At 35.8% G+C, this 26,674-nt stretch overlaps 1 protein-coding gene across 4 annotated transcripts in view; it reads left to right on the forward strand.

Moving 5' to 3' along the window:
* The window catches only part of DNM1L (dynamin 1 like), a 38,175-nt gene extending 12,730 nt beyond the window's left edge, over nucleotides 1-25,445 (forward strand). Inside the window, exons 3-20 of one of the 4 annotated variants that reach the window (XM_084303652.1) lie at nucleotides 2,772-2,810; nucleotides 3,974-4,020; nucleotides 5,145-5,216; nucleotides 5,787-5,873; nucleotides 6,680-6,842; nucleotides 8,756-8,876; nucleotides 9,501-9,632; nucleotides 9,922-10,128; nucleotides 10,308-10,428; nucleotides 11,788-11,943; nucleotides 12,042-12,131; nucleotides 13,081-13,173; nucleotides 14,782-14,838; nucleotides 15,972-16,049; nucleotides 18,426-18,593; nucleotides 19,257-19,366; nucleotides 21,472-21,631; nucleotides 22,632-25,445. In XM_084303652.1, the coding sequence (XP_084159778.1) occupies nucleotides 2,772-2,810; nucleotides 3,974-4,020; nucleotides 5,145-5,216; nucleotides 5,787-5,873; nucleotides 6,680-6,842; nucleotides 8,756-8,876; nucleotides 9,501-9,632; nucleotides 9,922-10,128; nucleotides 10,308-10,428; nucleotides 11,788-11,943; nucleotides 12,042-12,131; nucleotides 13,081-13,173; nucleotides 14,782-14,838; nucleotides 15,972-16,049; nucleotides 18,426-18,593; nucleotides 19,257-19,366; nucleotides 21,472-21,631; nucleotides 22,632-22,688 (1,958 nt within the window). In that variant the 3' untranslated portion in view covers nucleotides 22,689-25,445. The remainder of the gene's footprint in view (nucleotides 1-2,771; nucleotides 2,811-3,973; nucleotides 4,021-5,144; nucleotides 5,217-5,786; nucleotides 5,874-6,679; nucleotides 6,843-8,755; nucleotides 8,877-9,500; nucleotides 9,633-9,921; nucleotides 10,129-10,307; nucleotides 10,429-11,787; nucleotides 11,944-12,041; nucleotides 12,132-13,080; nucleotides 13,174-14,781; nucleotides 14,839-15,971; nucleotides 16,050-18,425; nucleotides 18,594-19,256; nucleotides 19,367-21,471; nucleotides 21,632-22,631) is intronic. The other 3 variants (XM_084303654.1, XM_084303653.1, XM_084303655.1) reach the window with 3 other exon arrangements.
* The last annotated feature ends 1,229 nt before the right edge of the window (nucleotides 25,446-26,674 follow it).

Below are 26,674 nucleotides of genomic sequence, written 5' to 3' on the forward strand. Positions count from 1 at the left end.
ATGCATATATGCTACAGTGATGTGCATAGTTTGATGTGAAAGAAGCTTATTCATATGCTTTTGCTATTTATTGTTAGCCTCTAGTGATTCAGCACACGGTGTGTTTGATGTGGTGATACCACACTGTGTGCTCTCTTATCACATTACAGGAGAAGCAGTGTACAAGAGAGACCTGGGGCTGAACTCATTCATTATTTAATTGGTCCTGTAGCTTCTGGCAGCTTATCCATGTGTTAGGAAATGGCAGTGAGGAGGGAGCATATGGATAGCCAACTAGGAAATGTGTGTATATGTTTGTATAGGTTCTTTTTTTAATCCAAGATAGGAAGCTGAACGCTGGTCAAATTCTGAACAGGTAGAATTGGGAATTGGTATGGAACACAGAATAATTAATACACATCTGTGCCTTGCAAATTCAACGCTGTTTTGTCAGCTTTTTGCTCTCTACTTCAAACATGAGTCTCCTGTCCTTAGCTCCCCAAAAGTGCAGACTGCTTCAGTGTACTTTTCTGTGTATAAATTATAAGTATTATTAAATAATCTTATAGAAAAATATATAATATATAATAATAATGAGAATTAATTGATATATATTTCTAAATATAATAATAAGAGCTCTCACCCGAGAGAGATTGTCCTCGAGGATGAAAGAAATGCTCCAACATGCAGAAGGAATTGGGAAAAGGTCATGTGTATTTTCACAAGTTGGATTTCTTTTCATTTAAAGAAAGACAGGAAAGGATGAGGTAATGGGGAAAAAATAGCATTCAAAGAGTAGACTGCTGGGTCTAAGAGCTGTGAAGGTAGGGGAAGTAGAAAGCTAGGAAAATAAGTAAGATTCTGCATGCTTTGCAGACTTTAAGTATTTGGGAAGTTCTTGTTGCCATGCTGCAAGAAAACTTCCATGGTGTTAGCCTTTTATGACTCTAGACACCTTCTTTGTGCTCCGATAGTGCCTGAAGAACATTTCTGCTGCTTATGAACTGAGAAGGGATACTGGAATAACTGAACTCAGTTAGCATTGTATAGTATCTGAACTTCTGAAGGAAACTTTGCAGTATAGGGGATGACAAGTAATAATTTGTCAGAGGGCAGTTCTGAGAAAAGTATCATCAGCGTGTCCAGTTTTCCAGTATACTAACTAAACATTTCAGGTCTTGCTCCAGAATATGAATGACCACAGATTGCTGTTTTATTTGGATGATTGTGTTTTTGAAAGGCAGGATGTTTGCTCTTAATAACTGCTGTTTTAATCATTTATTTTCATCCTCTTGAAGACTTAATTTTGTAATGACTGTAATGCCATTTTTGCACACTTTATCTAGCACTAAAGCTTGTATGTAATCACGTGATTAATACACCTGAAAGTTTTACCTGGAAAGATTACAAATAATAATAAAAAAATAACTAGGGGGAAGACTGATTTACTAGTGAAGTTAGTGATATTAAAAAATGTTCAATGTGTCAGTCAGAAAGTACTGGGTTGTTGAATGTAGGTTAATTGAAATATTTTCTCCTTGCCTAGAGCATCCCTGCATTCTGTGTAATGATGCAAATCCTTCCTCCTTTCCTAAAAACTCCTTTGCATTAAAGTAGAGCTACTGTGATTTTTTTCCTCAAATGTTAAAAGGGGTGGGTGTCAGTATAGACTTGAGAAGAGTGGGGCAAGAGTTTCCTGCTGTATAAAATAAAACTTCTGAGAAAAATTAGACTTGTATTTGCACGAAGTGAGATTTTCTGTACATCTTGGAACATTGCATTTATTCCTTAAATCTTTTTTTCCCTATAAGTACTAAGACTGAGTTTAAGACTAAGCCTTTTATCATGGGTTCCATCTTCTCTTGTGTTATACATAGCAAGGAAAACTTGTAGCTTGTTAAAAAAAAAAAAAAAAAAAAAAGTTGGCCTTATTAGATCCATGGATGGTAACAAGGTAAGATGCAATGCCTCTTACTAAGCTGTATCATTTTTGTATGTTTTTTTTTTAAAGTTAATAGATGATACTAAAGCAATTCTTTGTGCATAGAACTAAACCTAGCATCAGATTCCTATGCTGCCAAAAAAACAGTCTTTAAGACTAAGTTTGTTTTATTCTTGCCCTTCTGTAGTGTTTCACTGGCATCACAGAAAAATCGAGTTGTAAACTCATTAACACGTCAATAAAGAGTTTTCTTTATTTTTTGTAACAGAGTTTATGTAAACATGAGAAACTTAAAGTTGAGAATGGTGGTTGTTAAGATTGTCTCTTCTTAAATCTGTCTCAGAGGTGCTCTGATTTTCTTAATCTGCATAAATTTATTTTCATCATTAAGATATGGATGCAAAACTCGTTTCTTTGCTGTGCAGTAATGTTACCTTCAGCGATACTAAAAATGTGCTTGACTTTTTCTCATTCTTGCCATGAATAAAAGATGAGAAACGTTTTGCCAATGAAGTTTAGCCTTGCAGAAACTATGGGTGACATTTTCTTTGCTCAGAAAAAAGTATTGTAAGCTATTGGAATTAGATGAAGAACAATAGTAAACTAAAACTACACTTTGTCATCTAGAATATCAATTAATAAGCAGCATTTCTCAGCGTTCTGTTTAGATCTTATTGCTGTGCATACTGTAAATGTTACACATTCTCATCAGTAGTAGACTAGCATGCACATCTGTCTGCATGCATCTGTGATCGTTGTAATAGTCTGGTGATGAAGGTTAATAAAATGCTATGTTAAATATGATGAAAAATTTTAAACATCATTCAATACTGTTTCTCTTTAACTGCAGACCCTGCTACATGGAAAAATCCAAGACACCTTACTAAAGGTTGCCTTTCTGCATTTGCTTTTTCTCCCTACACATAAAGTGCATGCTTATGTACACTAACCACATACATTTCATGCCACTTGTTGATTACACTTTTACTTTTCCACAATGGCTACTGTGTTGATTGATTATTTTGCCGAGTCTTGTGATTTAGTTGATTTTTAGCTTTCTGACCTTGTTGCATTAGAATGAGATGATTTTTGCTTTTCTGTGTCATTGCTGCTTCATAGAACTTTCTGCGCTTTTAATTCCCAAATCCCTTGAAAGATCTCTAGTGATAAGTATCTTGAAATTCAACTTAAGTGAAAAAAAATGTTTTGAATGGTAACTTAATTTCAGGTAAGCTGTGTGTTTGCCAAGTGGCCAGATTTCTTGTAGAGCAGACTGCTGCACTGAGGAGCAGAGGGGAAGTGATGGCTAACTTAAAAATTTTGAAACAGAAGTTATTGGTGCTTTGAAACCCAGCTGTGAAAGTACAAGTGTCTTGCAGCATACCTCAAACTGCTGCCTGCGCTACAAAGCAGGAGTTGACAAAACCTTTGCTGTTTGTGGGGCTGCTCCTGAGTATCCCCCAAGTAGTTTCAGACATCGTGGTGACTGACAAGAGTTAAGATGTTTGGTCCATGACAGATTTGGGAAGAGACATGTTCTCCTAAGACTTCATTGTTACGTAGAATACTTATGTATTTTCTGTTTGTGCCTTTTTCTTTTTGGTTCTACAGGTTTTTCTAACTTTTTTCTTTCAGCTGTAATTTGATCTCATTTGCATGGTAAAAGAAAAGATGCTGAAAGCTGATGTATTTTTTTCATTTTTTAAGCTATTGCTAATAATTATTTTGTTTTCTGTTGCAAGCTGATTTTTGAATGGATTAGACCTTTTCTGAAGAATGGTAGGACAGCTGATTAGCTCAGTTCGCAATTAAGAAGGTGGACATTGTGTAATCAGATAAATTACAAAGAATAATGAGATGCAGCATTTAAATAAGCAGAATCATACATGTTTGTGTACTGAGCTATTTAACATCTAACAGCAGAAAACAGACTAATTCTTCTCTTGCTGCTTGAAAAAAAAATCACAGTCTAGTCTTCAATAAACTGGCTCTCAGAAAAACGTGATTGGAACATTGCTTCCTCTTCCTCATGTACCAATTCTTTGTTTTCAGAGATAGATGCTGAAGAATGGGGTAAATTTCTTCACACCAAAAACAAGGTATGTTTGCTCTGGTGGTGGAGCAGCAGTGTCATAAATATGCTGTCCTATATATACTTAATTCTATGTCACTTTCCCTTGTCTTTCTCAGAAAGGAGATTATTCTACCTTCTATACTGTATGCAAGATTACTGAGGATTTTCTTTTTAAGAGTAACTTATAAAAATGTGTTACTTATCAGTGGCTCTGAACGTGGGTCATTGATTCACTTGAGTTGTTTATCTTAATCCCTTTTGTGTTGTTCTGTTGACTTTCTTCTTTTTCTTGTGCATGAGAGACATTAGAATGGAAACTGCAAAGGCAAGAAATTATACAGTCACAGGTCATTTTAATCCACTGAAGAACTGGCAATGTTAGAGATTAGAAAGCTATGAGAAGGAAAGAAGAGTCTAATATTTATCAAGGGAGAGGAGAAATAGGGCTTCTGTTTCTCCTCTGAGAGAGGAGAAGGGCTTCAAGTGAAAAATTAAGCATTAGCTCTCTTTGTTAACAGTGTATCTCTGTGTTGGCAGATATACTTTTTCAGTGTTTTATTATTTTAAACTGATTTCCTCATCTTCTAGTCAATGATGGAAATTAATGGAAACCTAAAGAGGAACACAGAGGGAACATGTGGAAGTGTAGCTCTGTTCTAACTTATTTTGAATTGGTGGAAGGAGGACAAACTAGACAAGAGTGGAAAAAATTAAAACAATATCCATGTTCTTCGTCCCCTCCCAGATGTGCAGGGGTTCAATCTCTGTGTTGTTATTAATCTCAAATGGTTGTAACTAAATCAGTGATAGAATTAAATGTTTGAAATTCTCTTTAGGTGGATGCTATTTTTTCTACCTTGTATGACAGTGATGGCTAGTAGTAAGTGCTAATAACTGTCATCTGATGCTGCAACAGATTAAATGCCAAGATTACAAGTTCTCTTTTAGCACTGATGATTTCTGTTAGCATTAGCTTATGGGCTATTAGTCATTCTTACTTTTTTTTTTTTTTTTTTTTTTTTTTTTTTTTACCTTTGGCATACATAGTTACAGAAATTTTCATTGTCTCTTGCCGAAGGGAGCATTATTTCACAATTAGGTCAGAGCATGCTTTCTTTGATGTTTAAATAATCTTCTTTTATACTTCAGATTTATACAGATTTTGATGAAATTCGTCAGGAAATAGAAAATGAAACAGAGAGGATTTCAGGAAATAATAAGGTAAATGCTGAACTGTCCATCGTCTTGCTGCTGAAACCTTTCTTAAGCAGTTCTAGCAGCTAGAAGTGAAAAGCATTGAACTATTGTCGTGAAAAATCATAGTCATGTTGCTTGCTGTCTCAAGGTTTTTCACTGTATTCATGAGATGAATGAATAAAGCTAAAAGGAAGTGCAGAGAATTGCTGTCACTTTACTTCAAAGCTTCCATAATAATCTTGCAAAAAATAATAAACTTAATCATACTTGTATTTTTTCCACATACATGGCTTCTTGTATGATTATAAAATCAAGTATTTTATTCTCAAATATCTATTATAATTACTGAAATAGAAAGCCTTTTATGCATTATTTTGCGAGGATAAAAGCAGTTGGTTCATGAATGTAGCTGGCTTTTTTTTCTCACCAAGTAGGTAGGTGTAAGATGTATGATGGAAGAAAGCTGTTGGGTTTTTGTTTTGTTTTGGTTGTTTGGTTAGCTGTTTTATATAAAACTTCAGCTGTTGGCTTTCTAAAGGGTCATTTACATAATCCAGTACAGTGATTAACGTTTCTTTATTATTTTATTTTTAGGGAATCAGTCCTGAACCTATTCATCTTAAAATTTTTTCATCCAATGTTGTAAATCTGACTCTTGTAGATTTACCAGGAATGACAAAGGTAACATATGAAATGCTTTTCTTCTGACTTGCTGTAAACACTGTTTTGAATCAAGGATCATATGCTTAGTCTTTGGCTTGGTTCTGTATTGTTAGATTAAACAGCTTTCAAGAACTAAAACATTCCTCCTTGGTTTAAGTATTTGGTGATATAAATTTGAGATGTCACCATGTTCTGGTGTAGGATTTGAGTTTCTGGTGCTGTCTACTGTTAGAAGAGCTAGATTTACTTAAGCTCTTCCTCTTTCTATATGGAATTGAGTGATCAGAAACATTGCACAAGCAGCATATTCCTTTGAAGAGAAGAGAGAACTCTTAAATTTCAGATCCGTTTCTGCAGATAGATGGGCAGTTGACAAGCTTGAAAATGTTTTTCCTATTGCTTCTGCAGAAGCTGCTATGCACGTTTTGCCTAAGAAATTGTATAAAGTGGGAATACATTAGAAGGAGAGTTCAGATCCTGTTTGTTCAGGTTTTATACTGAATAACTTTCTGTGTCAAGGTGATCACGATGACTTCTTTACCTGCCTCTGCAGACATATGCACCCCACTCTGCCTGTTCTGCAGGTGATTCTTGGATAGTGAGTCATCTTGACAACAGTATCAAAACAAATCATATGAGTTGATCCTCATTTTTATGAGTGTTTTTAGCTTTTATTCCTTTCAAGATTCTCCTTTTCTGTTTGCTTTGTGAAGGGGAAAAGAAGGGACTGTGCTTATACTGTGCAGAGTATAAGTCTTTAATGAGTGATCTAACGGAGGAATAAACGTACAATTTTGAGAAGTTCTACGTTGTTTTTTCTCTAGGTGCCTGTTGGTGATCAGCCTAAGGATATTGAACTTCAAATAAGAGAGCTAATCCTTCAATTCATCAGCAACCCAAATTCAATTATTCTGGCAGTTACAGCAGCTAACACAGACATGGCCACTTCAGAAGCACTTAAAATTGCACGGGAGGTGGATCCAGATGGTAAGCAGAAAAAAAAACCTAGATTCTGTAATACTTTAAAAAAAAAAAAAAAATCATTTAAATCCTAAAATAAAGCTAAAGTTTTTTTAAAAAAGTAACGAGGAAAGTAAAAGTTCCTGCATTTCCTAGAAAATATAATTATTATATTTGCTTAAAGATTTTCTGCTGCAGTCCCTGCAACTCAGAAAATGCTGTGATGAATTAATATCTTAAGAGCTTTCTGGCTTACAAACAGGCCACAGAAATATTTAGTAGTCATAAGAGCAACTTCTGTTTTCAGAAAAACACTTTTTTTTTTCATTACAGAATGTTGGAGGTTTTGAGATTTTTAGTAATTTAGTCTGTTAGGATGACTTCATGCTTTATTGTCCAATATTCTCTCTTTTATGAGAGAAAATGTCATCCTGCAGCTAATATTTAACTGTTTAGTCATTTGTTTAGTGACTTTTAGTAAGAGTAAAAATAACATATATTGTAAATATCCATTTTAACGTTCTGCATTTGTATGACAGATTCGACAATCTAAAAAGAGGGTTATGATATTTTAGATTTACCTAATGACTTTGAAATAGATCTGCAGTTACTGAGTACCTGTTTCTTGTGTATGAGAGGTGCTGTTGGTACTATTTACTAATAAATGGCACTATGATTTGAAAGAAGATGAAAATGTATACTTTGAACATAGATATATTGAAATTAGGGTAAAACTTGATGTTGGTGTGCTTTACGCTCAGATTCTTCTTTCCTTAAAATTAGTATTTCTCACCTGATTTCAAACCCCAAGTCTGCTTGGGCCTGTCTGCGTAAGTGTTTAAAGGTTGCACAGCCACATAGCTTTGAGGGAGAATCTCTTCTCTTGGCTGCGTCTTCAGTCAAATTGTCCTTGTTCAATGCAGCTGACCCTTTCCTGTTAATTTATTCCCGTAAAAGTGATCAGCTGTGACTTTTGGATCACTTCCCAAAATCCTAATCTTAAAGGTCTGGAGTGTCAGCTTATGTTGCAAGAACTGTAAGCACAATGGTATGTAATGAGAATTTGGAGTGCTAAACTGGTTAGAATTTCAAACTTGCGTTCATCTTAAAGTTTCAGGAGCCAAGTACCTTCTCATTTTCTGAGTTACTGGATTATTTTTAGACTTGAAAAGCATGCTATGATTTAAAAGAAAAAGTTCTTGCCACTTTCATTTTCCGACCTAAGAGCCAAGGAAATACTAAGGCCCCAGACAAAACTTGTACATGTTAGCCTATCTGTTTAAACGTGCCATATTTACCTACGTAGTGAATTTGAGTCACTATTTCTTCCACAGTGGCTAATAATGAAGTTTAAACTTTCATTCAGAAAACATCACATATTTGACAAAAGTCTGTTTTGTTAGCAAAATAAATCCCATACTGCTTTTTCAGTCTCTTGGGATTCTGGCTATGTGTTTGCACAGTGCTTGAAGTGGTCCTGTTACTTCCTCTGGTAGCTTTTTCAGTAGTAGTGGTGTTTCAAAAATCGTTTGAAACATTGGCATTATATCTAGTTCTACACAGATCCTAGAAAATTGTTCAGTTTGCTCACACCTGCAGGTCCCCTGCCTGCCTTAGTCTTCTCTGCAAGCACTTAGCATCTCTGAACTCATGTACTATGCAAAAATATTTGTTGCAATTAGTGAAAATTTTGAACCACATAGAACCTAAAACATTTTCTTTAACCACGTACATATGGGGAGCAATACCTGCCAAACCATGTTATATTTTATATACATACAGGGGCTCCAGATAGACCAGTACTACACATTCTTGTGCTGGTCTTTGCTGGTTTGTCCTATTATACTTAATGCTTCATTCCTGAGGAACTTTTTGAATGATGGCCTTAGCTACCTTGATCAACACAAAACATCCCTTTGAGTGAGTTTTCCTTTTGGTAGGTCGAAGAACCCTTGCTGTTATCACAAAGCTGGATCTCATGGATGCTGGCACTGATGCTATGGATGTGCTTATGGGAAGAGTGATTCCAGTAAAACTTGGCATCATTGGAGTGGTGAACAGGTCCGTCTGGGCACATTTATATCATTTTTTAAAGACTGTTACTATGAAGTAATGCTTTGGGCTTATTTAACCATGAGCATGGGTTTAAGAATAAAGTGACCTGACGCTGAAATAAGCAAGCAAGCAACAAGCTCATTGGTGACTTTTCAAAAATCTGTTCTTCCAGTCAATCAACTGCTAATTTAGAAAGGAATAGGGACATTTATTCTGAAAGAACTGTTGTGTTACTTCTTTCCAGTACTGATTTTTAGCTTGAGGGATGTTTCTGATTAGCTGTTCACATTATTGCTGATATGGCGCTAATAGATATTTCACACTAGTGCTAAGGTAATGTTAAATGCATATGGCTGTTGTAGTTGTGCATGTTACCTTTTGCAGCAGCTAGGTCAAATCTCATGCAGTGTTGATAGTTTTGCTCAGTCTGCATATGTATGACAGCAATCTGTACCAATTTGATGTCTGTGCTCCAGCAAATAAAACCATTCTTTCTTTTATAAGGGAGAAGGCTTATGTGTGCAAAGCAAAAACTGTCTGCTCAGATCTTCTGTCAGGAAAAAAATAAGTGTGAATTGTTTTTCCTTTTTTATTCATTAACTACTGTGCAACTCTGCCTTTTAACTTCAGGAGTCAGTTGGATATTAACAATAAGAAGAGTGTAGCTGATTCTATCCGTGATGAGTATGGTTTTCTTCAAAAGAAGTATCCTTCCCTAGCCAATCGAAATGGAACTAAGTATCTTGCTAGAACACTGAACAGGTATTACATGTTACATCTAAAAAAATAAAATAAATGCATTATTTTAAATGCACATTAAGATATAGATTGGTGTGTTAGAAATATGTATAACCATTTATTTTTATCTTTCCTTTTTCTTTTGGTGCTGTACAGTGAAACAGTTCTGTTTCCAAATTCAATTTCTGCATTTACTGTAATTTCCCTGAGCAAATGTTTTCCTTTGATGATAATTTTCTGTTTCTCTTTTGATAGAGATGATAAAGCTGAAATTATTCCTTCCTTCTCATTAAGGCCTGTTTTCTATTTTTAGATTACTAATGCATCATATCAGGGATTGCTTGCCAGAACTGAAAACCAGAATCAATGTTTTAGCTGCTCAATACCAGTCTCTGCTAAACAGCTATGGGGAACCTGTTGAGGACAAAAGTGCCACTTTATTGCAGCTTATTACCAAATTTGCCACAGAATATTGTAATACTATTGAAGGAACAGCAAAATACATAGAGACTTCTGAGCTGTAAGTACTAAATGTTTTTCTAGAATATTGACTGACCCAGCAGCTCTTGCTGGTTTATATTGGTAATAGTAGTACATCAGAGCATAACATAATCAAAAATGTTTGAATCCAATTAACTGTAAAAATGTTTGCAATGAAAGCTTTTTTCCTTGTTTTTAGTTGTTATTTTATTCTTTCAGATGTGGTGGAGCCAGAATCTGTTACATTTTTCATGAGACCTTTGGAAGAACCTTAGAATCTGTTGATCCTCTAGGTGGCCTTAACACAATTGATATTCTGACTGCCATTAGAAATGCTACTGTGAGTGTTGCTCTGTATTCTAAGTGTTGTTAGTGGTTTCAAAATAAAATTTTGTCAATTTGTGCTCCTTCAGGACTCTAAATTAGTAACAGCTGAAAGAGTTTATGCAAATAGGCTGAATCCTGATTTTTGGCATTTGAAGTGAAAAATACAAAATCCAAATTTGCAGCTATTATCAGATAGTTAACGAGTTTAAGGGGAATGCTTACTCATTTCTTTTGCTTGTAGGTTTAAATTAAGCTCCAGCCCAGTTTTGGCAACCTTATGGTGAAGCTGTTATATATTACAGAAAGGGTGATGAAAAACTGCCTATGTATTTATTTTGCATTAAGAAATTCTGTGCTATCTCTAAAGACTTACCATGAGTCTACGGGCTAGGACATGTTCAGATATTTTCATTCTCTATTACTGGATCTTTTATTTTTTTTTTTTATTCTCTATTACTTGATTTTTTTTTAAATGGTTCAGTATTTACATGACTGATCGGGTTTGTTGTACATATGGGGATTGGTATTGTAAGAATTAAAAGCAAGCTTACTTTTAAATATGTCATTATATGGAATGTTCACTCCTCAGAGCTTGACTTGAACATCAAGCAAGTCAGCTTTTGTATTGTGTTCTGCTGGGTACAGACAGTTGCATTTCTGCATGGTCAGTAATTATTCAGACTTAGAATACATTAGGTACACTGCAGCAGCAATTTGTTTGCACGTTCTTATCCTTCTGTAAAAGTAATACATCTTACCAGTCACTAAATGTTGCATTGCTTTTCTGTGAAGCATCACATCTTTGTGTTTCTAAAGCTCATTTAGGTTTGAAAAAAATCAGGTAAAAATACCCCATGTATAGCTGAGCATTGGTCTGTAAAGTCATAAATTAAATTATCCCAAACATTAACACGGTGACACTTTACAAGTATATTTAACAGCAAACCCAGCTATCGTGCAGTGAGAATTGTATGTCCAGAACTGCTGGATATTTTTGTCTGATGAAGACAAATTAAGAAGAGAATGTCTTTATAATAAATTTCATGTAAACTTGGATCCGCAAATCTGGAATATAATTGTTCGTGGTTGTCAGACCACGTAGAAATGTTCAGGATTCTACAAGGGTGCTGGTTAATCATCACTGAACACAAATTTTGTCTTAAAAGATATTTTGAGCTTCTTTAGGCTGTAAAGCTTTTATATTTCAATATATGCTTTTAATATGTAATGCTCTTAAACTGTCAAGGCCTGTTATGAGTGTTCTTTTGGGTGTGAAAACTTCTCTATTCAGGATTTCATCAAATACTGCTACTTATAAATGCTTGTCGTTTCAGTATGCAACTTAGCAAAATTTACCCTTCTTCTGAACTAGGGTCCCCGTCCTGCCTTGTTTGTTCCTGAAGTTTCATTTGAATTGCTGGTTAAAAGGCAAATCAAACGTTTAGAAGAGCCTAGCTTGCGTTGTGTGGAGCTGGTTCATGAAGAAATGCAGAGGATTATCCAACATTGTAGTAATTACAGTACACAGGTAAAAGTGTGCTCAAATCTTGAATTATGTTTTCAATTACTGCTTGTCCCTCTCCCCAAAAATCTGTCTCATCTATAATTTTTTTTTTTTTTTTTTAGGAATTATTGAGGTTTCCTAAATTGCATGATGCCATAGTTGAAGTAGTAACTTGTCTTTTGCGTAGAAGACTTCCTGTCACGAATGAAATGGTAATTTGCCATCTACTATAATTTTGCTGGGAAAATTATGTTTTCTAGAGTTTTCCTTGATGCTTCTGTTTGCTGTGTAATGTGAGGAACCCAAATGATTAAAGGAGTCATAACTCATATTTGTTAAGTAGTTTCTTCTGTATTAGAAGATAATACATAAAAAACAAAGGGATGGGGTGGAACCCTCTGCAACTTACTGTCTGCTGTGTTTGTTTTCCAAGATGATTTTACTAAAACTTGGATCTAAAGCTTCCTAGTCTTTCTGATGTAGGTAAATTTACCTTCCCTGTAACAGAAGCTGTTCACTTACTGTAGTTAAAGATGTAATGATAGAAATTAAATTATAGTCCTTATTCTATTTGTTTTAAAGGTAAAGTTGAGATAAAATGTTGATTTTTACCTTTAATGCCTTTTAGTTAATGAGAAGTGAAAATTCAACTTTAATATTAAAATATATTTCTCCAAAGGTAGAAGTCTGCTTTGTGTTTGCTTACTGGGGAGGAAAGAAAGATATTGGCTCTGTACACGTATGTGTATGTTTAATGTGAAAAGCAAACAAAATTTGTTGTATGTGCGTATTATAGTGAGGCATCTCTCACTAGTTCAAGCGTGGATGGCTTGTAACTGAAGGTTGTAAGCTATATCGCTTACATCATATGGAACACTCAAATGGCTGAGTTTTGTTTACTTCTTGCTGGAGAGGGGTTAGCTTAATAAAGCTAACAAGTTAAATTGATATAACTTCAAAAAAGATCTGAAGGTCTTGAGTGTATTGCAATGAAAAATTAATTCCCTTGCTTTTTTCTGGGTCAGAACTTTACTACTGTCTTTGGGGCAGTAAAAATGGTCTTTTGCTATGGACAGTTAGACTGCATTTTAGGTCATTGTTCTTCACTGCCATTAGATCTTCTCACTGAATTTTTGACCTTTGCATGCCCTTTCATTGCAGGTTCATAATTTAGTGGCTATTGAGTTAGCCTATATTAATACCAAACACCCAGATTTTGCTGATGCCTGTGGGTTAATGAATAACAACATCGAGGTAAGAAAATACATCCTCTTGAAAATTTCTTTACGCTTAGCTGAAAAGTGGACAAGTCAAAAGGATTTCTATGATCATGGCTTATATCTTTGTTAAATGTCTTTTGACTCTTCAAATGAAAGCCTAAAAAACTGCTTCATAGAAAGAAACTGACACATCTGTTCTTCTATCATAGTTATACCTTCTGAAGTATAAAGATTTAATTATAATACAAATACGGTGTATGCTTATCTTGTGATCAGTTGATATATTAGATTTATGTTGCATATTACATGCAGAACCAGTGGCCGATGTTTCAATTGAAACAATTCTGCCTGTATGTCTCCTGGAAGATAACATGGGCACCTGAGTGGTGGCTATTAAGTGAAATTTTGGAAGAGAAACTTTAAAAAGATGGTTGTGAAATTCTCTTTAATGTCAAAGTAACTGCATCTTCTCTCTGACAGAATCTATCAATAGCTATAATGTTCCTCTCACTCATGAAATGATAATACAGGTATTGTTTCCTCTATTCAGCTTCTAATTTTTGCTTGCCTTTGGTATTGTTCCTGAATCTGTGTTCAGGAACTTCTGTCTCCCTAAAACAATTTTCTCCACCACTCTTCCATCAGGCTTTTACAGCTTCAGTCGCCTTTTCTCTTTTTCAAGTCCAGTTTTGATTGGTAAACTTTGTTGCTGACATCCTATGGAAACTGTTGTCCTACAACTGATCTGCTCAGCTCTTTCTCCAAGTCTGATTTTTGTTGCAGAATTTCATCCGTCTGACTAAGAGCTTGTTAATAATTCCTGTGTTCCCTTGCTGATTCAACAAATTTTTTCATAGTAGCATTCTTTTTAAAATGTTTATGTTGTCATTTCTGCTTGTTGGTTCTAACTTCTTTTTTATAAATACATTTTGTTTTGACTGGTTATGCAATCGAGTTTTCCTTGATAGACTGACTGCTCTTGAATCTAGTTCAGGAACAATGTCTGCACAAACTGCTAGGAGTGCGAAAATTAAGATTTTGTGAAGTTAAATGTAAGATTATTGTATTATTGTGTGTTACCTACATTAGTTCTTTTCCAGTATCTTCCTGAACAGGACATTGAAATGTTTGAAGAAACAGAGCATGTAAAACATCTTATTTTTATTCAGTGGACAATCAGTTCTTACTTTCAAGAAAAATCAGATCTTTGTCATGATTGTTTCAAATTGGTTTGTTATAAAGTGAATGTTTTCACCTGGGCAAATCAGAGTCAACCTTGCTGGATGTGAAATCAAATTCTTTTAGATTACTTTGAAGATTTAATGTTTAATGAAAGCTGCAGAGAATCTACACAGAGCCCAACCGTTTAGCTTTGATCCTGTTATCTAAAGGCTCTAGTCTTGATTATAGAAAATGTTGCAATAAGTTTTGCAAAAAAATTTCTATTAAGAATTTACCTTTGGTCAAGTAATCAGAGTAGTGTCATGAAAATAATTGATGCTTTCGTAGGATGGCTACATGGCACTGGATGAGATGTTATTAGCGTTTGTCTCTAAAATTTAAGTCATCTTTAAAATACGAGTCTTGGATGTGTGGTGATATAGCGATACCTAATTGAGGTCTTGCTGGATTATTTTTAAAGGAACAAAGACGTAACAGGTTAGCCCGGGAATTGCCTTCTGCTGTGCCACGAGACAAGGTGAGTAAATGTTGATTTTAATATATTTATTTATTCTAAGTATAACATGTTCTGCTTTGATCTAATCTAAATGTTGGGAACTTTGATCTGCTGGCCTAGTGACAGTTTTGAGAGCTTTGAGAATATTGACTTCTGTCTTTGAATTTCATAAGATGGAAGTAGAATGTCATTTTCGTCTTCCAAAGATGCAGGTTTTACATTTGGGATTTCTGAAGACTTACCTATAAATTTACATTAGTATTACATGTATTACTTAAGTGGCATTTCAGGTGAGGCTCAAAATGCTTGCAGATGTTAAAGATGGATTCAGAACTTGCATGCTTAAATTTATGGCCGTGACACTGATTTCAAAAGACAAACAACTGATTTAAAATAATCAGTTTGCCAATGTAGCACTTTTTTTTTTTTTTTTTTTTTTTTTTAAAGCCACTCGACTGCAATTTTAGTGCAGTCTTACGTTCTCTGGGAGAAAATGGAGGAGGAAGTTTTCAGTTGATCATCATAAACCAGTCGTGTGGTCTGTTTCTGTCGCTTGGTTATCAAGCATCGTGAAAATATTGCCTTGTGGGAATGAACAGACTGACAGCTAGGATTTTAGACGGTCATGTATTTAATACTCTGAAGTATTTAGAATTCAAATGTACAGAATATAGTTTAGACTCATCACAGGTTGTAATAGGAATGATTACAGCTGAGAAATCTTTTTGTTTCCTAGCTTAAAAAGTAAGATGAAGTCTCAGAGTGGACTTCAATATTAGTGCCTTTAGTTTGTAAAAATCAGCTGATGGATGAACTGAGAATTTAAGGTAGCTATCTAGAGAAGGCTTTCAGTGCTGTTTGATCCTTGATTTAATTGACTTCATATTTAAATCATCAGTGAAGGAGCTGAAAAATTGAAGTCCAGATAAGCCAAAAGTCCTTTAACTGTCTTCAACATGCTTTTTTTTTTTTTTTTTTAATCCTTATATTACTGTGTTGCTTGCAAATCCAAAGTATTTTCTTTTCTGGATTTTTTTTTTTTTAAGACAAAAAGATATTCGCAGATAAAAGTGCATACATGTGCTAGGTAGATTTGATGGTTTTCAGTTGTTTTTTTTTTTTTCCCTCCCTGCATTTTTTTTTACCTTCTTTAGTCTACTAAAGCTCCAGGTGCATTGACACCTGCTTCCCAGGAGACTGTTACTGCTGCTTCTGCTGAGGCTGATGGCAAGGTCTGTCTTGATTTTTCTATAAGCACTGCATGCGAAATATGTTGTGGTGCACCTTCAGGTACTATGGAAAGCAGTCTGTAGGGCTCTGTCCTCAACCCGCTGTGCCCTACCGGGTGTAGACTGCTTGACATTTCATGACTGTAGTATGTGGGTAGAGATGTACTACTAGGTGGCAAAGCCACTGCTTTCTGTTTTAACCCTTGGTTGTAATATGTTGTGGTGCAACATTTGCCCCTGTTTGTAGTCAATTGCTTGTTTGGTGCAACAGTATTGTGATCAAAGTTTTTCAGCATGGTTGTTAAACTGCATGTTTTTAATGTGTTGACAGTTAAAGAAGGAGAACAGAAGATAAACTAAAAATGTGAGTTTCCTGCTTCCTGCAGGGAATCCTTACAGGCTTTGTTCCAACCTGAGCCCCCTTTTTGTCGTCTTACTTAATCGTTCAATCCCTGGTTCACTTCTATTTGTGAAATGTGTTCTGCAGTGGCTTGTTACACTTCAGGCGTGCTGTCATGTTGAAATAACAGCTCACTAGTGTAAAGACTTTATTGCTAATTGCTTTTACGTGAAGTCAGAGAAGATGGATAGTCACCAAACTGCGTAGCAGGAGTAACCAAGAGGACTCAGGCTTTTTGCTTCACTGCACACATGCATTCTGCCTCTGTGTAAAGCTGTCATTTCTGTCCTGAACAAAGTAGTTCAAGTTGGTATTGGAACTTTATTACAGTTTTGGTCGAAGATTTATTGGTTCTGATATGCTGCAAACATCTATAAGGAAATCTGGAGCAATTGTGAGGATACCGTTGTGACCACAAAAGCTGCAGGAAACTGCCAAATTTGGTTTAAATTGTTTCCTATTATTAAATAGTCAGTGAATCCTCAGTGCTCTGTTTGGTGTGAAAGACTGCAGCTTTGTTTCTGAAATTGCTTGGGAGATACAGCCCATTCTATAGTAACACTGAATGAGGGGAATTTTGCCACTTTGAATAGCTGTCTTACAATCAGAAAAAAAATGAATGGACCTGTCCTTATCAGTGGTTACCTCTTATTAGAAGAGGTTGATTTGAATTCTTCCAATATATTTGGTGCAATGTCTCTGAACAGTTTTTGTGCAATTTTAATAAGAAATATATGCAGTTTAGCTGGGTTTCCTCCTGACATACAGCCATTTTGCCATGTTTCTTTTCTTCACTCTCTCTAGACCCAGGGTCAGCCATGGAGGTGTTTTAATTGTAAACACAGTAGATAGTTTTAGCTTATTTCCTCCTGAAGGAAGACATAAGTAGTAGCACCTCAGAGCCTTTAATGACCAGCGCTGAGTTTACAGGGGTTTTTTGTTTATTTGTTTTTTACAGTACAGTAATAAATAGAACAGCTGCCAGGTATATGGAAAGGTGCAAACCAAAAGTTAAGACTGTTCCACATCAAAATAAACTGTCTTTTTTTATTTACTTATCTAACCTGTGGTGGGTACCATCTACTAATATTTCTTTTGTCCAGTGATTTCTAATGTGTAAGAGTTGGGTGTTACGTCCTCTTCTCAGAAGACCAGAGAGTCATTCTTTCCCTGGAATGGAAAGCTTTACTCCCAGAAACTGTGATCTTCACTTCCAGAAGATGAAGGTTTTTCTTCTTGATTTAGTACAGAAAAGCCTTCAGTAACTTGAGGTCTGGCAGCACAAATACATTCGTAGCTTTGGTACCTGGAAATGTGAAAGTGCGTATTTTTTAGCTGTCATTGTAAGGAACTTTGGTTTCTGTACAAAGAATTTATAAATAAATTCAAGAGCCCTTCTAAGAGCTGTAGTGATCTGTCAAATGTGCTTTCAGAATGGTCATGATAGTATAGGTCCAGGAATACGTGGTAAAAACTAATACATGTAGGAAGACTTCCATATTTCAGAAGTGATCTTTAGACCTTTAAACAACTGGAGACCTTGTCTCTGTGAACAGTTTCATACCATTATTAGGAAGGATGCGAGTTTTAAAAGCTTTCACTTTATTGGTACTCTTTTTTTCTGCTGTAAGCAGCAAAGCAGCAAACTGTTGCTGTAATACAAGTCTTTCAACTTCACATTACGCAGTTTTGATGGGATTTGTTTTGTGAAGTGTCAAGTTATTTCTTAAGAATTAGGAAACCAAAACAACTCTTAAGTTTACACCCATTAATAGATTGCAAGTGTCCTTCTAATCAGTTTCCCAAAGGGAAAACAGAGGTGGGGAATGTGAAGAACAGGATGTAGGAAGAAAATTATATGTATGAAAATCTTGCTTCTTAGTTACGTATAGCTCCATAATAGAAGATTTGATCAGACACTGCTTTGCAGTGCTAGTGTTTTAACTCTCCAATTTTTCTTTACTGTGTTGTTTGTGCAGGCTGCTCCTGCAACAGGAGATGCGTCCCAGGAGTCTGGAACAGGCAACTGGAGAGGAATGCTTAAACCCTCAAAAGCGGAAGAGGCATCAGCAGAGGAAAAATCGAAACCAGCTGCAGCCCTTCCTGCTAGTCCTCAAAAAGGACATGCTGTAAACCTACTAGATGTGGTGAGTGTCATGAAAGACAGATGCCTCCTCTTCGTAATTCAGACTCAGGAAAGAAAATACATGAATTCCAGCTCTTGTGACTTCGATAGTAATATATATCTTCATAAATAGTTACCACTATAGGAACAGGGAGCTCTATCCCCTTTCTCCACCCTTCCTGCTACTCAGTCCTTCTTTTCTCCTCCTCTAGTTTCAGCTTATGATTTGGGATATGTGGCTTCCTTTCACAAATTCCTACGCAAGTAAAATCCTGTCTAGATCACTTTTTCTACAGAAGTAAATTTCAGCTCCTGTCTCAACTCAAATGCCTACTCATTTTTGCTAAAGTTGGCATTTTTGATACTAGAGGAATCATTAAAAACAAAAGCCATTTAAAGTAAAAACAGATGAAAATTCTTGTTGCACAGCTTAGTTCCTTTAGTGAGCTTTTACAAAAAAAAAAAGTGGTGGTGCCATCTGACCTTTCAGTTTCAAAGATTGGGATGTTGATGTCTTTTGATGTTTATTTCTCAATAATAGGTTTATTGCAAGGCAGGTTACATGTATCAAATTATCAGACTAAAAGAGCAGTGGTTCCTTTTGATCTCCCCCAGTTTGATGTTTATACATATATATAAACGAGCAGAATTTGTAACCTGATGTTTTAATTTTTTTTTTACGTAGCCTGTACCTGTTGCACGCAAACTTTCTGCCCGTGAGCAACGAGATTGTGAAGTGATTGAACGACTCATTAAATCTTACTTCCTTATTGTTAGAAAGAACATTCAGGACAGGTAAAACCAAACTGCCTATAAATATTTAAGCCATACAAATGTGATATCTCAAGGGTCATGTATATAATTGTGGCTTTTTAAAATCACGTTTTTATTTTTTAAGCAGAGGGAAAATGTGATTATTTTTTTTTAAAGAGGAAGCAGCAGTAAAACAACCTCTCACAGAGTTAAGAAGGCTGAAGTATTTTCTTTAATGGTTTTAATTCTGTATTATATTGATGTAAATTATTCAATTCCTTACTTAGGAGATAAGAGCTTTTCTGGAAGATGCTGCAATTTAGATGTATGTTTTGCAGCAAATAACTGGAATAAACTCTGGGGGCTATATAACAATGGTAGAACTCTGCTTTGCTATCCTATTATTTCAAATAGGGAGGTTGAATAGGAACTGTGGCCAAGTTTTCTCGTCCATAGCTATGAGGATGGAAATAACATGTTTCTACTGTATGCAACTGTATGCATTAGAACAACCTTGCCTACTTGAGAAGTACTTCTAGGAGATATCTTTCAAAGATTGTACTCATGTCCATCCCACATCGTATTTGCAGAGCTTATTCAGGCTCTTACTTGGATGGTACTTGTCCCCATGTGGCCTTGAACCTGAGTTTTGGGTTGCTTTAGCTCATAGCCAGGTGACTCCCAAAATATTTTGGGCTTCTTTCTTCAGTTCTTCTTTTGGTAGAACTTGCAGTGTATTGGCTTGAAAAGAGGAAATGAATTGAATTACTTCAGTATTAATAGACCTCTACTGTCTCATCATGATTTACCAGAAGTCTTCCCTCAGCTGCCCAGTAAGGACCCTTAAAGCAGCAGAATGCAGTGGGAAAATGCCTAACCAAATCTGGGAGTATGACTCCAAGAACTGAGATGTGGTGATGGATCGAGGTTGATCTTGGATCTGGCTGTTTAGACTTGCATGCTCCCTGCCAAGTTAATGCTTGAATGCTAATTGCAGCACTCTGAAAGTGCATTGTTTGGAGCGAAACTCTTGATAGGCCCAGGATAATGATTTAGACTTAGGGCTGTAGGCACATGGGAAGAGTGATGGGGCCACTGTTAAATGAGTTAGTACTGACTGTGTCAACTCCCAAACCACACTAGTAGCAAAATACTGCTTAGTGTTCTGCCAGCAAGGTTGTTTAAACTAATATTTTTTATTTATCAGTTGGGAAGGACCCCCAGTATTTTCGTTGTTGGTTGCTGCTATTCTGATGAAATAACCTGAGGTGCCGTAATTCAGTTTTTGTTCCTGTGTTTACATCTTCAGATTTTGGTACTCTGTTAGTATAATGATTTGAGTTTGTCAATGCTCAAGTAAATATTTTTGCCCGCTTTTTCAGAAGAGTAAAGCTACACACATCTTAAGTCCCCAAGAAAATCAGGTTCAGCTAGATTGAATACTTTAATATTTTTTTCAGGAATTTTAATGGTGGGGAAATCAGAGTTGAAACCATGGATTCTTTGGGGGTACAATAGCCTGACATAAAACTGAAAAATGTTGCTTTACAGATTCTGTGGTCTTTTTCTGAAAGACTGTTCTTGGTTCTCATTGGTTCCTGCCTGCCTCCACTCCAGTCAAATAGATTTTGCTCACTTAAACTCCATTTGCAGTTGAAAATTGCCCTCATGCTGTCTCATGCTAGAGATGATATGGCCCAGTGTTTGAACAGTGATCCTATTTTCAGTTTATCTGATAAGACTGGATGCTTCAGTCCTTTCCTTGCCTCCTCACTTACACATGAAGATTGATCCTAGGGTGAAATACTTAGCTTTTTTTTTTTTTTCTGCCTGACACAGTAGAGATTTGAGTTCTGGTATCTATTGAAAAAAAGTAATTTATTTTGAATGTATTCTTTACACCATATATATTTTCATGTCCTTTACAGTATTGCCATCCTATTTGAGGAGTCTCTTCAGCTCTTAAAATTGCACATGATACTTCATTTACTTGAGATTGAAAACTTCTTTTTTGTTAGCAGTAGATTCCTGGTGGTCTGAGCCAAGGTTCTGTGTAGCTGCTTGCTCACATTGTGCATTCTTAAATTTAGAGCAGACCTGGTTTTGATTAGCTTTCACGAAGCAACGATTTTTTTTTGTGCTTGCAGTGTGCCAAAGGCAGTGATGCATTTTCTGGTGAACCACGTGAAAGACACTCTTCAGAGCGAGCTGGTAGGCCAGCTGTATAAATCCTTGCTGTTGGATGACCTTCTGACGGAGTCTGAAGACATGGCACAGCGCAGAAAAGAGGCAGCAGACATGCTAAAGGTATTAAAAAAAATATATAAAAAAATCAGGAGCTTATGAGAACAGCTGATGAAATTGAAACCATGTAAATGTGAGATTCTTGAAAAATTTGCCTTGCTTTTTAATTATGCTACTTTTTTAAAAGTATGTCAGGGCATTTTTTTTCTCTCTGCTAGAGGAATTGGAAGCAATATATGAGTAGAAATATTACACAGTATTATGTAGACTGAGTACTTGGGAAGAAGGGAGCTAAACTGTGTTTCATGTTTAAAGCAGAAGCTCTCATCTGGTATTCTTTTAACTTACGCGTTTGTTTTTGATCACCTGCTCTTATTTAACTTCCCTCTATTGTGTTCAGTAGTGTGTTTTTTTGGGGGGGGAGCAGGAAAGGATTGATTACAGTGTTTCAAGAACTGTTCCCATCTTCTAATGCTTCACACACAGTGCCTATGGGCCAGCGGTAGGTCTATCTCTAGGTAGGTCCCTGTGATATAAACAGTGGGAACATTGAGACTTGGTTATCATGACCACAGTGTACATCTGTGTGCATTTGGGATGTATCTGTTTTACAGAACTCTTCATTTTTTCACTATGTTTCTTTGGATTGAACTGTATAGAAAACAATGCCTCTCAGATGCCAGTGCAGCTTCAATAAAGAAATAGCAAAACGTACTTCTCTCTTGCATACAGATTGTGCATTTGAGAGATCGCATACTCTGAGATACCACTTGTCCAAGAACCCCTATATTAAGTTTAATCCTTGTTCCTATACGATAAACATATTCGATTGAGGGGAATTGTTTTTCAAACTGTAAACTTCACAGGACCAAACAATTTTGCATTTGTCCAGATCAGAGTTAATGTTGTTGCAGATTGTTACCACTCATTTTTTTTAATGAAAGGGACAGGCTTTGATTTAAATTTTAACATCAGACTTTCTAGATTGCCGTTCCTTGCCTGTCTGAGAAATCCCTTCATAAACAGTAAATAACTCTGTCTTTTTTTGTCTTTCCGTGTGCAGGCCCTGCAGCGAGCCAGTCAAATCATTGCAGAGATACGGGAGACACATCTTTGGTGAAGACTGTACCAGCCACACTATTTATATGCATTGGAGGTTACATTGACTTGAAAATTGCTAGGCATGGTATACGGAATAGAATTTTTATTTATGAACTCTTATCTGTGTACTGCAACTGTGTAAATCTGCTCATGTAAAGACAGTTGGTTTGATTTGCAAACAGAAAAATACGCTGTATTTTGCAAAGTAAGTCATATTTAATCCACATAATAAATGGCTCTAAATGTTTCCTTACCAGCTTTCTGGTGCAAATTAAAGCAGACCAAGTCTTACTGTCTCAATGACAGGCTCATTTGAACTTGGGGAAAAAACATTAAAGTTCCAGTGCCTGACTTGCTGAACAGGTTGCCTGTGGTTAAGATGGACAGTGTAGTCTTGTGGCATAGTTTTAAGCTGCTTTTACAGTAGAGGTTTAAATACTGTGAAGAGAAGAGAGCACCATGTATTTTCTTTCATGAATATATTGCATGCACTATGGCAGATGGAGGTGTCAATTTTATAGCACAGTAGAGATGTCTACCGTATCGCTACGTATGTGTGTCCCCATTTTTTTCCCAAATGTTAAAACTGCAGACAAAATTTTGATCTTCATTTAATGGAGTATCATGTTGGATGAATTAGCCTGGAGCTTGTGAACAAGTAACAGCCTACTACTAAAAAGTGGGTGCAAAGTTGTCGATGTGCACTGGAGCCTGTGTATAAATGTTGGGGTTTAAAATCAGGTACAAGACCACCTTCCCCTTCCTCCCCGCCCCGGGACCAAGCCCCTGGACCATCCAATAGTAAATTTGTTCTGGCATAGCTGAAAAAAAATAAAAATGGATTTCAAAACTGTTACGAGATAGTGTTTCTTTCAAAAACAGATTAAGTTGGCCAGAGAGAAGGGGATCCCCACAACTCTTTCCAGACTTTAGAAGGTATGACAGCATGAAGGGAAGTCTGTAGGATTGGAATATTTATACTAGAGATTTCACTTGCTTTTGAAGAAATTTTACTGTGCTATAAGTAGCTTTTTTATTTTTTTGAGGACAATCAAATTAGGAAGTAAGTTGAAGTTAAGTTGATGAGTTATTTTCTTCTGATTGTAATTCATACAGATAAATATTGTTCTCACTAACCTTTAAAGAGTAAGCATTTTAATTTTTATGAATAAAAATTTATTTAAATTCCAGCCAGCACACTTGCATGTACTTTTCAAACAGATTTACTTTTTTTGTATGAAGTTAAAAAATGTGTACTGTGGTATTGCTGATATTTTATCTTTAACACAACTTGCATGTGAAAAATAAGACACTGCTGTTAACAGCCATGGCTTGCTCTTAGTATATCGGGCCAGTACCCTGAGGTTTTTATTCCCATCTTCAGTTCCTTTTCCCATTGCACCAGTTAACAGAAGTGGAATTCCTTTTCTAAATGCTAAACATTGAAAATTCAAAACCAGTTAAGACCTCAATTTCCAGCAAGGTCTGTTTTAAAGATTTATTTTCCACATGGTAGTCTTCAGTTTGGTATCAATATAAACCCAAGGAGTTAAGTCTTACACGCACTTTTTTGTATAGTTATTTTATGCATTACTGAAATTCATGCAGGACATGGAAATATATTCTGTATTTTGAAGCAGCCTAAAAAGTCATGATGTATGCATTAGATGTAATAAATACAAAGGAAGTAATTCTAACTTCTCACTTTTTATCCAGAGATGGTACTTCTCAGATTTAAGAAATGTGACTGTAGTGAAGTGCAAGCCACTTTTCAAATCAATTTTGGTGAATAGCGAGAGTATTTTGTCAAAAGCATTGCATTTCTAGTTTAAATTCACCCAACATCTCTTTCCCTTGCACTTTCGACATTTAAGCAATATGTTTTCAGCAAAGTAGAACTGTCCTTAAGTGAACTGCTACTAAGCTTGAACTCCCAAATGTCAGTCAAGTCTGTTGGAAGGAGACGTTCTTACTTGCAAAGTTTTGAAATACTACAATAAAGCAAATGAGTTCCGTTTATTTACAACATTCTTGCAAGTGATAACTGGCTCTGTAATGTCATGTGAGATTTGTTTTTTGAAATGCTTGTTTGTTTTGCAAATTTTCAAGTGAGTTGAGTGCCAAAAAATGAAGATGATTTGTCATGCTTAATGCAAATCTTTAAAAATCCATGCTGTAACAGTCCTGTTATTAAATAAACAGATGATATACAAAAATATATTACCCCAGAAATAAGTTTTGAACTGACTTTTAGGTCAGGTGGCAGGACTATATGCTCTTACAAGTTTATAGAATAACTATACTTGTATAGCCTTACATATGTTTGCATTTGTCCTGCAATTTAATATTTTTAGTTCTTGTAGTAGTTGCAGAAGTTACAGTGTAGACAGGCTGCTGATGGCAATTGTTTTTTAAACGTGTCAAAGTGCTACTGTTGTTGCTACCCTTAGTAGAAGTAACAGAAGAATTGGTAAAATGTCTAGTAGAGTAGCAACTGAAAAATTCTCACTAGATCAGACTGATTGCTTACAGATGTCTTCTAGTCAACCTTATATAATTTAAACCCAAAATATTTTTGTCATCTATGAACAACTTTCAAGCTAACTCAAAAGACAACTTACTATCCAGTGAAACAGTCATGGGGGAGAATAACCTCTGAAGCTAAGTTTAGACTACTAAATGTTTGACGTTGATACCTGACGTATGTGTGGTACTACTGTAAATAAAACACAGTATCTGTGTGTGATCAGTTTGTCAATAAATTACTTGTTTTTTTTTTCATAGTCAAATTTCACTTAGTGTGTAAGGGGAGTGTCTGCGTGCTTCAAATTGTATTCTGAAGTAGAACTTGCCTTTGAGTCCTGCTTTAAGGAGGGATGATGGCTTTGAGAGATGCCAGATTGGATATATTGCAAACTTATGTCCCTGCTTTATGGAATGACAGCAGGGGAAACAATTTGCCAATATGCTGTGCCCCTGTTCCTAACTTGCATTGAATTATCTTGAGTAATATTTGTTTGGTTTTTTTTTTTTCACTGTTAAATCTGTTAGCCTGAGAGCAGAGCAGACTGCTAACTGGTGTTTTCTGTAGAAAGTGAAGTTCCCAAATATATCTATTTTTTTGTTTGTTTTTTTAAACTTGTGTGCTTTGAGGTGAGTTAGATAACTTTTCCTTTGAAGTCTGAAAGATGAACAGTAGATCAAACTGAACATTGGTTTATGCCCAAACAGCCACCCCCTTTAAATTAGTGGTGTTTCTATGTTTAGATAGCTCCTTTTTAGTGTATTTGCTGCACGTCCTTTCACCTTTTACCTCTTCACTGTGACAGCTTTACTAAGTTAAGCCCCTCTAGAAAGCAGTCCCTTTATTGCTACCTGCCACAACTGTTAATATTCAAGTCTAAGAAAGAATACTAGTTTTTCCAATCATCCTTGATTCTTGACCTACCCATTCTAATATTCAGATGCAACACCCTGTACAGGCTGTCCATGAGAAGTAGTGGTTGCATCCAGTTGTGGCTTCGGAAAGTCAGGAAAAGGTTCAGATTGGTAGCAGTTGGTCAGGAAGAAACACAGAATAAATTGCTTGGAGTTGATGGATCTCATTAAAAACCTTGTACACAAAGAATTTAATTCTTTTTCAATTGTGTATTTGTAAAAACAAATAAAATCCTTTTAATATGTGATCAAAGTGGGTGCTAATGCTTTTAAAAAAAAAAAACAAACTTGAAATCAGAGGATACTTGTGGATCAACACCATGTGAAAATGAAAGGGAAAAAGGCAGGTGAGGTCAGATACAACAAGTATGACTTACTCTACTCCTAGAAGCGTATTTCCTGCAAACAGAAAGTAGCTGTCAAATCTAATCTGTTGTATTTCTCTGGAGGTTAACAAGGGTGTTACTGCTGTATTTTATTCTCAGGCGCGCGTTTTTGTATTGCTGTAATGCTTCTGCCATTTGGGGAAAAAGGTAAACTCTAACAAAAATGAATTGGATGATCTTT

This window comes from Netta rufina, assembly GCF_964035555.1.
Source record: "Netta rufina genome assembly, chromosome: 1".
Taxonomy (NCBI): Eukaryota; Metazoa; Chordata; class Aves; order Anseriformes; family Anatidae; genus Netta; species Netta rufina.